The following is a 15189-nucleotide window of genomic DNA, read 5'->3' on the forward strand; positions in this document are numbered from 1 at the left end:
TTTTTTTTTAAACCCTTGTACTTCGGTGTATTGTCTCATAGGTGGAAGAGTGGTAAGGGTGGGCAATGGGGGTCAAGTGACTTGCCCAGGGTCACACAGCTGGGAAGTGGCTGAGACCAGGTTTGAACCTAGGACCTCCCGTCTCTAGGCCTGACTCTCACTCCACTGAGCTACCCAGCTGCCCCTAGAGCATTATATTTGAAATCAAGAGAATTGGGTTTTAATCCCAGCTCTGCCATTAACCTGTGGTAACATGCGTTCTTAATTTGTAAAACAGAGGTGGGGATACCTATAGATTACATTATTTCTAATGTCCTTTCTAGCTCTGAGATTCTATGATTAATGAGATTATAGATTTAGAGCTGGAAGGAAATTTAAAACATCAATTCCAAATCACTCATTTTACAGATGAGGAAATTGAGGTTTAAGAGATCAAATGACTTCTCCAAAATTGCACAACAGTTAAAAGCAGGGCTGATATTCAATTTCAGGTCTTCTGATTCCAAATCCAGGGCTCTTTCCAGTAGATAACATAAGGTTTTGTCTAGCCAGAAAATCTCTAGGAGCTGTATTTCTCCCTTGAGTAGAAGGATAAGATGCTAAATTCAGAACTGGATGGGGGGAGAGAGAGAGAGAGAGAGAGAGAGAGAGAGAGAGAGAGAGAGAGAGTGGGTGGAAACCGGTAATAGTGACATCCACAGTTCCAGCCCTCAAACCAAAGCCTTCAAGTAAGACCCCATGAAGGGAACTTTAAAACACTATTTACCACTGGATGCCGTGGCAGCCCGCTGGGCATGAGTGGAGGCCAGCGCAGCGAGACGCTTGGACTTAGACATTGGACAGCGCCACTTCTAGGCTCTGGATTTTAAAATGTCTTCGTGGGTCAAGGTTAACAGAGGACAAACTCAAAGATGTGCTGCAGATAAAAGCATAAATCCTTATAAACCTCATCTGATCATTTCTCCTGGAGATGGTCACATAAAGGAAAGTGAAGACACTAAAAGTAACTTTGAAGAATTACTGGGGAAAGAGTATGATTATTCTAAAGGAAGTGAAGATAACTATGAGAGATACCAATATTCTCATAAAGATGATGACCACAGTAAGGACCATCTAAAAGAAAAGCTCTATCAGCAGTTTTACCAACAGATACAAAGTGAATACGATAAAGAAAGGCCTTCAGATTGCACCATTGTTTCAATCAACAAAGACCAAAGGGACTATGCAGTAAGCATAGGTCACCGTTTGCAAGACCATGGCCTTGTGGTAGAAATGATATATCTGACGTCAGAGGCAAGTCTCACCTGTGCACTCCAAGAAGTTAAAAATGATGGTTCTCCTTTTTGTATTCTTGTTGAACAATCTAACGTAGCGCTCTCCTCTTGCACCGTAATTTCACTTCACAAGTCTATCACAATACATCGCCATATGCCCCTGGAGGATGCATTGGCTCTAGTAGCTAAGGAATTTGGGACTATTTTGGCTGAATGGGAACAACAAGAAGGTGCTGGAATTTCACAAAAAGCAGCTGATCTGGTAGATGACTACTTAGAACAGGACCTCTGCGAAAGCTACTCTGTGCCTCTAGGCATCAAACATCTCCTTTTCCTACTAAGTGAGGGAAAACATTTGTATCAGGAGGAGTTAACCACCATCTGTGACTACCTAAAGACCAGGAAAGAGGAATTGGAAGGTTTTGTTGAGACACCAGATACTTCAACTGCAGTTGTAAATGCTTTGATTGAAGCTAATTTGATGCCAAGATCTCATACTATGGGCAAACCGCCTCCTCTTCTTCCAAACCCTGGTAGGAACTCCTTCCAGGGTCAGCCTCTCCTTCCTCCAGTTAAGCCTCCTTTATTAGGTGATAGGCCTGGAGGACTCCTTCCAACACCAGGACGTTCTGGGCCCAAGGGTAAACCTCCTCCCCTTCTAGCAGTACCCTCTAAAAGACCTGGTCTCCTAGGATATGCACCACACCAGCCTGCAAAGCATCCAATGATGTGGGAGAAACCAGCCCTTTTGCCTACACCAGTAGTACAAACAGTGCAACCTCAACGGGCAGCTAAACCCAAACCTTTTTGAACTAAGGAAACCTCAGCTGGGCCAGGAAGAAAATGGCAAGCCATTCCAAGTAGATGGTGTCCTCTCTCTTTCATCAGTTATGTCTGTGTACCAGGCAAGAAACTTTATTGTAGCATACTTTATGTTATAATCTACATTCCCACGGGAATTTTTTTAATTTGCAGAGACTGTCACAAGCTAGATGTTTTTGAAAAGTCAGTGTTGTAGATATGTTGGACCTTTAAGTTGTTCCATTACATATATATTACACAATAAATTCCTTGTTTTACACAACCCCTTGCTCATTTTTAAATAGTGGTTAGATTTAATCTATTTGGGGAATATATGGGGAAGGAAGAAGCTTCTTGTTCAGTAGCAACTGAACAAGCTAGTCAACCTTTTTTGATTTAAATGGGAAGGGTTCTATAAGGGTGGGGGTGGGGTCTTCATGGGAATTTTTGTATTGGAATGAAAAGTCTGAGGGGGAAAATCAGCTCAGGGCAGCTGTCTTTTCTAAACTTCAATAAAAAGGAGTTGTTTTTTTCTGTCCAGGGCCTTTCACTTTGATTAACTGTACTACCAGTGTATACCACATGTCTATTCCTATGTTGGAAGCACTTTTTACATTAAATTTTTGTCTTTTCCTTCATTAAAATATGAAATTTAAAAAAAAAAAACACTATTTACCAAACTTTTTAGTCTCAGAATCTCGTTACATTCTAAAAATTGAGGACCGTCCCCTGAAGAGCTTTTGTTAATGTGGTTTAATATCTATCAATATTTCCCATATTGAAAATTAAAAGCCTTATTACTATTATGAAAATAGTTTTGACATCCAGGATCCCCTGAAAAAATCTTGAGGACTCCCCCAGGATTCTTGGTCAATATTTGGAAAACCACTGCTCCAAAAAGACAAAAATGACTGTTTTATTATTGTTCTTGCTGCTACTGCTATTGCTGGTGCTACTGATGTTGCTGTTGTTTAATTGAAGGCACTAATTCAGGTGCTGGCAGCTGCACATATCAATAAAAAAGACTTTGCCATCACCCTCTTAATTTCTGAGAGATTTTCCAAAAAATCCCACTGTAGGAGAAAATACCTACCTTCTACTTCTGATCTCAAGTTAGATTCTTCTCTTCCCATGATGGGAAGAAATGCAATTATCAGGGGTTTGGGGGCAGCCCAAGCTTTACAGTAGGGCTATTAACATTCATAAATAATCACATTAAGAACAAATGCCATCACAAGTATATCCAGCCTTATGAACTGAGTCAAGAACTCTGATATACTTTGTCATTGTTAAGTCAACTGTGTAAATAAGTGTAACTATTCAAATGGTCTCAATAGATATTTAAGTGGCCAGACACTATGCAAGGGATTGGGAATACAGAAATAAAAAAATGTCATTATTCTGCCATCAGGGAATTTAGGCACGTACACAAAGTAGAATATGATTAATGGAAAAGAAAAGCTTAGACAAAGAGTTCCAAGAAAAAGAAGGAAAAGATTCCTCTCAGCAAGAGGAAAGGTTTCAATATGGAAGAAGCAGTACCTGAGTAGGGTCAGTTTTTGAAGAGAGATTTTGATGGGCAGAATTGGATGAATTGTATTTAAAACATCAAGAAATGCCTGTATGAATCTATGGAAGCAGAAAAATACAGTGTAAGATCTTGGATAAGCTAAATTCAGTATGTTTGAATATTAGGGAAGCAATCAGTACAACTTCCTAATCTGCTGGATTGGGACACCTCCTACATGGTTCCATAAAGATAGATCTATACTGTGACTTGGAACTGAAGAACTTGAATTTCAGGATAGTATAAAAAAATCTCTAATATTATTGCCTTTTACAAATCATTATGGTACTTTGAACAGTATGGTAACATAATCCTTAGTCAAAAGTTTCATGACAATCACAATAATTCAAAATGACTTTTAAGTTGTGGTGGTAATATTAAATTCTGACCATACCAAGTAAAAAACAAAAAAAAATTTCTTCCCAGCAAAATAATTTCACGATGATCTGGTCACATCATGTGCATAATTGTGTGGTTTCTTGAATTTTTGTCCTTAAATAAAATTATTTTACAAATAAGGGAGTAAAGGGCAGGTAGGTGGCTCAATGGTTTGAGAACTAGGCCTGTGATCAGAAGGACATGGGTTCAAATTTGGTCTCAGACATTTCCTGGTTGTATGAATCTGAGCAAGTCACTTAACACCAATTACTTACCCTTTCTACTCTTGTGACTTAGAATTGATACTTACTTTCTATTCTAAGATAGAAGGGAAAGGTTTTGGGTTTTGGTTTTGGTTTTTCAGAAAAAACAAATTAGGAAATAAAATTTAGAAAAGTTATACACTTTGATGGAAAAAATTTAAATTTGAACTAGTAGAGACAATAATATTTGTGGTTTGTTAAAAGAGGAATAAACAAATATAATTTCTATATTGTAGTTCTGGAATGCAATGCCTCAAATTTATAGTAGCCAGAAGTATTTGAAATTATGAAATCCCAAATTTGATAATCAAATAACCCTTTAGAATTGTTCCATTTCTAGTGTCTTAGTTCATATGGCATACCAATTAACAGATCCCTATTACAGAAGATTGTGTTGAAGCATGTCAAAATTCTAAATGTTGCTGACAACCTATCTCCTTTACACTGGCAGCTATCCCTTGAGGCAGTAAAAGAAGCTTTGTTCTCAATGCTTCATATAGTAATAACTTTTTTCAACATCCATTTCACTTAATAAAGCCCATATTCCTTTAAGCTGTTTTTAATAATGTCATCTACAACAGCATGAAAAGCAAATTGGTGCATGACCCTGGGGAAGTCACCTACCCCTGATTGCCTAGCCTTTGCCACACTTCTGTCTTAGAACTGATACCAGGTAAAGTTTTTGGGTTTTTTTTTTTTAAGGCAAATTGACCATATGGAAAAAGAGGTATAAAACTTCATTAAAGAAAATAATTTCTTAAAAATTGGAACTGGGCAAACAGAAGCTAATGACTCCATGAGACATCAGGAAACAATAAAACAAAGTCAAATAACAGATGTGTATTTGGTAGAAAGAAGATTATAAATGGTAAAAATCAGACTACTCTGAAAAAAAATACCTACAGAAGACATTCAACTTATTCCAATCTCTTATAAATATTTCAAGGAGCAAGAAAAATTCTTAAAAGTAACAAAATAGAGGCAGCTAGGTCGCTCAGTGGATTGAGGGCCAAGCCCAGAGATAGGAGGTTGTGGGTTCAAATATGACCTTAGATATTGCCTAACTGTGTGACCCTAGGCAAGTCATTTAACACCTATTGCCTAGCCCTTACCATTCTTGAGCCCTGTAACCAACACACAGTATTAATTCCAAGATGGAAGGTAAGGATTAAAAAAAAAAAAGGAGGCTCTTCTAGTTACCACCTTAAGAAGACCCCAAAATGAAAACTCTCAGAAATATTATGTCCAATTTCCAGATTTCCCAAGAAAATACTTCAAATGTTCATAAAGAAAACATTTAAGTATCATGGAACCACAGACAGGATCATGCAAGATTTGGCAGCAACCACATTAAAGGAACAGAGGGTTGAAATAAGATATTCCAGAAAGCAAAAACTCTGAGATTACATCTAAGAATAATCTATCAAGCAAAACTGAGTATAATCTTTGAAGGGGAAAAAAATCAATTTTAATGAAATAGAGGACTTTCAGGCATTCATAATGAAAATATTATTTCTGAATAGAAATTTTGACTTCAAGACTCAAGAGAAGCACAAAAAGGTAAATATGAACAAAAAAATCACAAGACTCAATAAGGCTGAACTTTCTAAATGAGAAGATACATGTAGCTTCTAAGAACTTTATCATTATTATGCAGTTATGAGAAAAATTAATGTTGAATTATATTCTTTATTACCAGTATTTCTATGTGAATTCATTCATTTCCTTAGCCTTTTAAGGTCAAGCAGCAACTCAAGGCCATAACTGAATAATTACTTCCAGACTCCCATGGTATCTACCTCTGAAGGTCAGTGACATTTACTTTTTTTATCTTATAAACAAAAGCCAGCCTGAGCAAATCCTTCCCTAGAATATGCCTTTTTTATCCTTGCTATTCCCCCTATCAAGATTTGGAGTGATTTAGTCTACAACAAATTAAAGTTAGCCAGTGAAAACCAGATTGAAATAGCTTATGCATTTCTAACCAAAGATTGCTAGGGGAAGCTGGGTTTCATAAACCAGCTAACATTTCTTAAGTGCCAAAAAGGAGTGGTTCAGCCATTTTTCTTAGTTTAGTGGTCTACATAGTAGTAGTAGTCTACTATACTGCTTGAGTGGTCCTTCCTTTCCTAGAATGAAGTAAGGGGAAAGGAGCTAAGATTTCCAAAACCTCTTCCTAATTAAAATATCCACCAATCAGTACTGCCAGGGAAGATCCAAAAGATATACTGTCAGACCAAACAGGGAAGATACACCTTAGTATAAAAGACTGTCAGCTTCTTGCTCAGAGTCTTTTGGCACAAATGGAGGTAATCCATTGACTTGACCATTATTAGCAAATCACATTATTGGTATCAGCAGCCCAGGCAAAGTTGGCACAAATCTTTTTGGCACTTTTTATTTCATTTAGATCCTCAAATGGACACTGAATTGATGAAGCTGACTACTCTTGTCCTGATAGAAAGGTGATAGTCTCATAGTGCAGACTGAGATTTTTTTTCAATATGACCAATGCAGGAATCTGTTTAGCTATTGTAATGATTAAAAATGATAAAGGCTGGTATTACTAGAGAAATTAATAGTTTAATTAAAGCCATGTTGAAAATATCTATACAACCACGCCTGATTAGATTTAAAAATGCCGCCCATCCATATCTCACCCATCTTCCTTAGTCTCACACGCCAGAGGGAGGGTGTCTCAAGCCTGACCTTTGAATTTAAGTCGAGCTCTACATTGGTTCCCGTTGTCTGATGTAATCACGTCAGAAACCGGAAACCCATTGGATCACAATAAATGTAGTCTCAAAGTCCCCCACATGTCCACGGGAAGTTTGTAAGATACTTTTAAATGGCACCTCCTTGAATTCCAAACACACACTGGGATAAGGCATAGGGCTCACATGTGGCCTGAGGGTTGTAGTTTGGACACTCAGTCTGTAAAAGGTTCACCATCATTGGCACAGGTAGCCTTTAATCTGCTGCTTCGCCAGTTGAAGGGAAATTATTCATAACAGTAGCAGATTTGGGAACTAAAAAACTGCTTTATAACATAATATCCAAGAGCAGGTTTTGAATATCTGGACTATGACCTGACATACAGGAATAATGCAGGAAAGGAACTAACAAGGACTAGGGAAAAGAATGTATTTCCCTGGGATCTGGAAAACTTAATTATGCAAGTTTTAAATTGAAAAGCAATGGGAAAAAGACAACTGATAGATTGATAGATAAACAAATATAGGCAGATAGATAGATAGACAGATAGACAGACAGACAAAAAGACAGATAATCCTCCAAGGGAAATGCATTGGAGCATAGCTACAATGTAGGAAAATTTGCAGAAGATACCCAAAAAGGGATTTAAGGATAAAACCCATGGCCTCAGATATGTATTTTTAAATGTACAAAATACTGGTAAAAGAATGAGTTAGAACTCCTAACTCAAGAAGGCAAATTTGACCTCAGGTTCCAATTCCAAATTTGTTGTTCCTTCCACTATACAAAGAAGAAATAGCAGTGTAGCATTGTATTTTAAGAATAGCTATTCTGATGAAATCCAGGAACCACAGGGGAAAGCATGGCAGAGAGCATTTAGGTGAAGATCAAGGAGGTCAGAATAAAAAGCAATATTGGCATCAGAGGATATTTTAGACCATCTAGATAGAAGAGATAAATGAGAGTTTAAGGAAATATGTCAGAAGCCTAGGAAGGAGACCTGACCTAGTAGCAATAATGTATCTCATGGTCTATCTCCTTGACTAGAAAGCTAGCACTTTTCAAACCCAGGTATTTCTGACTCAAATTTAAGAACTAGAGAATCCTGCATCTCAATATACCACCCTGCCTTTTTCCCTGAGAAAAAGGAGGAAAGAAGGGGGAAACATAAAGGGAGAAGAAATCTGAACTTAGTCTGACTTATTTTAGACTTTATAAGAGTAGATTTTAGAAGTGAGAGGAGAGGAAAAAATAGGTAGGATCCCATAGATTAAAATTCTTCAGAGGAAGTTGGACCAGGAGGATGAGAAGCCCTCAACAATAAAATTCTGAAAATGATAGAAGAAAAAATTCTGAATGGGGGGCGGAGAGTTATTTAAAGAGACTGAGGTGTTATTGCAGAGAGAACCCCAACTATCTGACATTATGAAAAGCTGCAAAAGATGGAAATAAAGATAGGTAATCAATGATGGCTCCAGAAGCATAACAGTCTAATAAAAATAGTGTCAGGAACACTAACTCTCAGAACAAATTGAGGCTGATGACAAAAGCTAAAGACAACAGAAGGTTTGGAGCTTTTTAAAGCTATATCAAGGAAAAAGATGAAGAGTTAGAGCTACTTCTCTTTTGTATGTTTATTAAACTCTTGCTTTCTGTCTTAGAGTTAGTTGATTCTAAGGTAGAAGAGTGGTAAGGGCTAGGCAGTGGGGAGTTAGGGTGTGGGTAAGTGACTTGCCCAGGATCACACAGCTAGTATCTGAGGCCAGATTTGACTCTCAATCCACTGAGCCACCCAGCTGCCCCCTAGAATTACTTCTTGGTATGGATGGGACTGCTTCTGGAGCAGGCTTCTGACGGAAGACAAAGCTTCTCACTTTTTGTTTTGCTTCCTTTTTTCTCTCTCAAAGGGAATTAGGTGGCCATAGCTAGAGCACTGGGCTTGGAGTCAGGAAGATTCCTCTTGAGTTAAAATTTGGCCTCAGAAACCTACTAGTTGTGTGACCCTGGGCTAGTCACTTAACTGTTTGCTCTGCCCCGCCCCCCCAAAAAAACTTGGAAAGTAAGGAACACCAATGAATAATAGGGAGTTAGTAGCCAAGATAAGTAAGGAGATGGGAAGCCCAAGCTTAGCCTATCAGTAAGCATCTTTTAAACACCTGTCTTGAGCCCCACAGCACACCTAGTGCTGAAGATTCAGAAGAGAAAGTTTACATTCTAATGGGGGAGACAGGTTGTACTTTTCTATGTATATATAAGAAACATATAGAATAGATACAATATGCCTTAGAAGGACAGGCATTATCCCCTAGTGCAGGGTTAGCGAAGATCTGGGACATGTGCCCCGGCATGCTGTAGGAGGCTACTCCATTCCCCCTCTCCACTGCACTTGAGGACATTTTTCACCTGCCCCACTCCTCTGTCCAGCAGACCAATGTGAGCACTTCCTCCACTCTCTGAGGTAACACAAGGGACTCATAGGCAGTCTGAAGGTACAGTTTGAGTACCCAGTCTCTAAAAGGTTCACCAACGCTGCCCTAGGGAAACAAGGAAATACTTGTAGAAGGTAGCATTTGAGCTGAGTTTTGAAGGAAACCAGAGATTTAAAGAACTGATAGTGAGGAGGGTGAGGGCATTTCAGGCAGGGTAGACAGCCAGTGTAAAGATCCAGAGTCCACAGATAGAAGAGCAGCTAGTGGGCCATTTGGCCGGACCAAAGAGTTATGTATACAAAGACTAGGAAAGTAGGATGGGGTAAGGTTGTGGAGAACTTAAATGCTAAACAGTGGAATTGCTAGTTGATCCTAGGGGTGGGCAGTAAGGGACCACTGAGGTTTATGGAGTGGCAGGCCCATGTGATCACATCTACATTTTAGGAAAATCACTGGTAGCAACTTGAAGGGTGAATTGGACTAAGGAGAGATTTGAGGAAGTAAATGGTGGTGGCTGTGTGAGTGAAGAGAAATGACAAGATTTGGCAGCTGATCATCTATGTGGACTGAGTAAGAGTGAAGAGTCGAGGATCAAAACAAGGTGGCTGAAGGGATGAATGACTTGTAAAAATAAATTTTATGTTATTTATATATTACATATTAATTATAATATTATTAATATTAATGTATTGTTTATGCCATTTAAATTGCTCCTCAAAATGACAATTCTGCATTATCATACAACTTTGAGAGTAATTGTAGAATGTTAAAGCAAATCCTCTGATTTAGTAAGGGACTAAAGTTCCTGTAGGGCATTGTCTTTTTTTTTTAATCAGTTTTTTATTCCTCCTCCTTTTTTTTTTTTAATAACCCTTACCTTCTGCCTTAAGATCAATACTGTGTATTGACTCCAAGGCAGAAGAGTGCTAGGCAATGGGAGTTAAGTGACTTGCCCAGGGTCACATAGTTAGGAAGTATCTGAGGTCAGATTTGAACATAGGACCTCCCATCTCTAGGCCTAGCTCTCAAACCATTGAGCTACCCAGCTACCCCCTTGTTTTTTTAATTAACCAAAAATATGGTCATTGATATTGTGGGACTCTTGAATATGATTTTGTTGAGAGATTTATCAAAGTGAGTTCTTATGTCAACATACAATTCACTTCTTTTAATTATAACTCTGGCAAAAGAGTATTAGAGAAAATTGCATGTATTTGACAACATTGATATCAAGCCTTTTAAAAGTAAAAAGAAATTATTCCTAATTACCTAGACACAAATCATTTTAGTTATGATGATTTATAAACTGTTTAAATTTTTAAAATTAAAGACAATCTTGGGAGGAAGGCAGTATAAAAATGCCTAGTCAAAGCCCCCCCCCACCACCCCCACCTTGAGGTGCCTGAAGTCCAGGGAGGTTAAGGACTTTATCCAGGGGCATACATCTGATTAGTGTAAGAGCCCAACTGGTTCCTGGTATTCTGATTTCTAGTCCAGTCCTCCTACTTCCCCAAGTTGCCTTTTCTCATATCCAATTAAATTCAGTGTTTCTATAAGATTCAAAAGGCAGGGGGATTTTTTAAAATTAGAACTTTTATCCTCTTAAGTTGCAATTTTCATGGCATTAAAAAAACTGTCTCCTCCTTTTCCTATCACTTTCATCTTAATTTCCTGCAATCTGACTTCTGAACATCATTCAGCTGAAACTACTCTCTCTACAGAAACCTCTTAAGTGCCAGATTAATGGCTTTTTCCTCGGTCCTCATTCTTGACTTCTCTATAGTTGTTGACACTGTTGATTATCTTCTTTAATACTCTTTTCTCTAATACTACTCACCCTTGGTTCTCAGGCTTCTTTGCTGGATCTTCATCTAAATCATATCCACTAACTGTGGGTGTCTCCTAAGGTTCTCTCATGGGCCCTCTTCTCCCTCTATACCCTTTCAATTCCATGGATTCAACTATCATCTATGCTAATGATTCTCAGATCTTCTTATCTAGCCTTAATCTTTCTCTTGACCTCTCATCTCCCATCTATATCTGCTTATTGAATATCTGAATATTGATTTTCTTGAACTAATATATGTCCTGTAGATATCTTAAACTCATCCAATGCTGAGCTTTATCTTTTCCCCAAAACCTTCTCCACTTTCTAACTTACTTGTTCTTGTTCAGGGTACCATCATCTTCCCAGTTACCCAGGCTCACAATCTAGATTCACTCTCACTGTTCACCCAACCCTCCTGCCATAGTTTTCAAGTCCTTCTGTGTTTCTACATTCTTAAAAGTTTTCATGTATGCCTCCTGTCTTCTGATACTGCCACCACCCTGATTCAGGCCTAGACTGTTGCAATAGTTGGTCTCCTTACCTCCCTCAAGTCTTTCTCTACTCTGGTCCACTCATTGATCTTGAAGTGTAAGTTTGAGCATGCATGTCACACACATCCAACCCCCCCAACCATTCAGTTAACTCTAAGGGCTTCTTGTTGCTCTCAGAATCAAATATAAAATTCTCTATTTGATATTCAAGGCTCCTTATTACACTTTGCTTCCCCTTCCCATCTACCCTCTTCCATAGTCATCAATACAGTGACACTGGCCTCCTTGATGTTCTATCTCTCAATTCAGGGAATCTTCATTGGCTGTCCTCCATGCCTAGAACTCACTTTGTCTTCATTTCCATCTCCTAGCTTCCCTGGAAATCTTTAGACCTGAGCTAAAGTCCTATGAAAAGCATTTCTCAGGCTTCCTTAATCTTAGTGCCTTCCTTCTGAGATTATCTCAGTTTACCCTATCTCTATCCTATCTGGAAATAGTTGTTTGTATGTTGTCTCTCCTAGGAGACTTGGAGCTCCTGTAAACCTGGAACTGTTTTTTTGCCTTCTTTTCCCAGACCTTACCACAGTGCCTGACACATTTTTGTTATTTACTTGTTTCACTTGTGTCCAACTCTTTGTGACCCTGTTTGGGGTTTCCTTAGCAAAGATACTGGAGTGGTTTGCCATTTCCTTCTCTAGCTCATTTTACAGTTGAGGAAACCAAGGCAAGCATGATTAATTGGCTTGTCCAGGGTCATACAGCTAGTAAGAATCTGAGGTTGAATTTGAACTCAGATATTCCTAACTCCAGGCCTGGTGCTCTATCTACTGCACTCCCTAGCTGCTTAATAACTGCTTATTTCTAATACCAGAAAATCAAATATTCTTTTAGTTACATAAAATAACTGTCCTTTTGAAATTCATTCAACTAAAGAGTGTAAAATTAATCTGAACCTTTGTACTCAGTCTGAGTGTATCTGAGGATGAGGTGATAATTTTCTTTTTTAAAATATCTTCTCTCTAGGATATGAGAAATCTGAGATTTGCTTTGAAACAAGAAGGTCATAGCAGAAGAGACATATTTGAAGTCCTCACAAAATATGCTTTTCCACGGTCAAATGGTTTGGTAAGCTAATGGTTATTTCCTCCCTCGAGTTCTAAAGTGTCTCTGTTTTCTTTCCATCTTGTTTCATTCAACAAGCATTTATTTGAATGAACTAATAAGTAAATAAATAAATGGATGAATTAAGCAAATAAGCAAGTATTTCTGAAGCACTATGGTAGGTGCTAGGAATACAAAGATACAAAAAAAAAGCAGTCTCTGCCCTCAGAAGGCAAGTATTTTGTCAGAGAAAACATACACGTATAAGTAAATACAAAATAAACACAAACAAATTACTTGGGGATACGGGGAGCTAGAACTCTGTAGCAGCGAAGGGAAGGAGAGAATGACAAACACAGGAAATAGTCAATATAAAGACATGGAGATAGGAAAGAGAATATAAAGTACCAAAAACAACCAGGAGGCCAATTTGACTGAAGCCCCAGAATGTATAAGGGAGAGTAATGTGCAATAAGCCTAGGAAGATAGGTTAGAGCATCATCTAGGACTGGAAATGCCAAACAAAGGAATCTGCATTTTCTTCTGTAGTCAGTGGGGAAATACTGAAGAGGTACTTGGAACAGGAGAGTGACACAGTCAGTCCTGTGCCTTCGGAAAGTTGGTTTTGGCAGCTGTGTAGGGATTGGATTAGAGAGAGTAGTGACTGGAGTCGGAGAGAAATAAGAGGGGAGGAAGATCTTAACTAGCATGGTGGCCTCAGGAATGGAGAGAAAAGAACAGATAGATGTGTGAGATGCTTAAGAAGTTGAATCAACAAAACTTGGTACCTGATTGTTTATGAGGGATGAGCTAGCTAGAAGACTTGAGGTTGTGTCCAGGCTTGTAAACCTCAGTGATGAGAAGGATAGTGGTACCATCAGCACAAATAGGAATTAGGAAGAGGGGAAAGAAAAGTAAGTCTTAGACATGCCAAGTTAGAGTTGCCCACATGCATTTAGAGATTTCCAACAGGCAATTGGTGATGATGCAGGATTGTAGCTCAGGGGAGAGACTGAGACTAGTCATGTGAATCTGAGAATCATCCTCATAGAGATGATCATTGAACCCATAACCTGATGAGATTACCAAGATAGGTGATTTAGAAAGAAGAGGGCCCGCCTCCAGGAATTGATGCAGAGTGAAAGGAGCAGACACAGGAGGACATTGTACACTGTGGCACAATCAAATGTAATAGACTTCTCTACTAGCAGCAATGCAATGACCCAGGACAATCCTGAGGGACTTATGAGAAAGAACACTATCTGTATCCAGAGAAAAAACTGTGAAAGTAGAAATTCAGAAGAAAAACATATGATCAGTCACATGGTTTGATGGGTATAGATTGAAGATTTTGCTTTTAAATGATCACTCTTTTGCAAATATTAATAATATGGAAATAGATTTTGAACAATGATACATGTATAACCCAGTGGAATTGCTTATCGGCTCAGGGAGAGGGGAGGGAAAGAATGTGAATCAGATAACCATGGAAAAATATTCTTAATTAATTAAAAAATAAAATAAAAAATAACCCTCCCCCCCAAAAAAAAGAAAGAAAGAAGAGGGCCCAGGACAGAACCCTGAAGTAACCCACACGTAAGGGATAGGGCAAAGATGATGATCTATCTAAGGAAATTAGATGAGGATAGATGGAAGGTAGAATTGGGGGAGAATGTCGTGTCATCACCACCCCTAACCCCCATGTGAATGCTTAGGAGAAATGAGTAGTGTCAAATGCTTCAGGAGGACCAAGAAGGATGAGAGCTGAGAAGTCATTGGATTTGTTCTTTAAGAGGTCATTGGTGACCTTGGAGAGAGCAGTTTCATTTGGGTACAGCCATTCCAGGAACTTGGTAGGTGAAGAGATCAGGAGGCACATTTCAGGAGGTTGAGGAGTGAGAAGAGAAGGGGAGGCAATGAGTCAAGAAAGCTTTTTTCAAGGAGGTTGGCTGCTGTCAAAGGGAAAAGTGAGAAAGGGCAATTCTTTATCTAAGATCAGAAGCATATATTAGCCTGGTATGTCCTTTCCTTTGACATATCTCATCCAATCCTAGTTTCTCTATAGAACCTTCCAGTATACTGTAATATTTAAAATTAAATTATGAGGCTGCTAGTAGCTTTATTACATCAAAGTAGTGATAGTAAAGAGAGGGAAATATAGGAAAGAGATAAAGAGTTGCTTAGCTAAATACCCTAGTTGCCGTTTGATGGAATGAAGCTCGCCCACCGACAGGGTTTCCCTCAGGTTCCAATCTCTAGCCAGAAGAGTGTGAGAGTGAGAGAACTATTGCTGGGTTATAAGCAGTTTTCTCTACCCACTAGCTCTCCCACCTTACATCTCA

General features: G+C 38.6%; 1 protein-coding gene across 1 annotated transcript in view; it reads left to right on the forward strand.

Moving 5' to 3' along the window:
- Window positions 1-15189, forward strand: part of MTM1 (myotubularin 1) — a 120827-nt gene that overhangs the window by 76458 nt on the left and 29180 nt on the right. Inside the window, exon 6 of the mRNA XM_044682508.1 lies at window positions 12770-12871. Coding sequence (XP_044538443.1) covers window positions 12770-12871 — 102 coding nt within the window. The remainder of the gene's footprint in view (window positions 1-12769; window positions 12872-15189) is intronic.

Source organism: Gracilinanus agilis, chromosome X (genome assembly GCF_016433145.1).
Source record: "Gracilinanus agilis isolate LMUSP501 chromosome X, AgileGrace, whole genome shotgun sequence".
NCBI lineage: Eukaryota > Metazoa > Chordata > Mammalia > Didelphimorphia > Didelphidae > Gracilinanus > Gracilinanus agilis.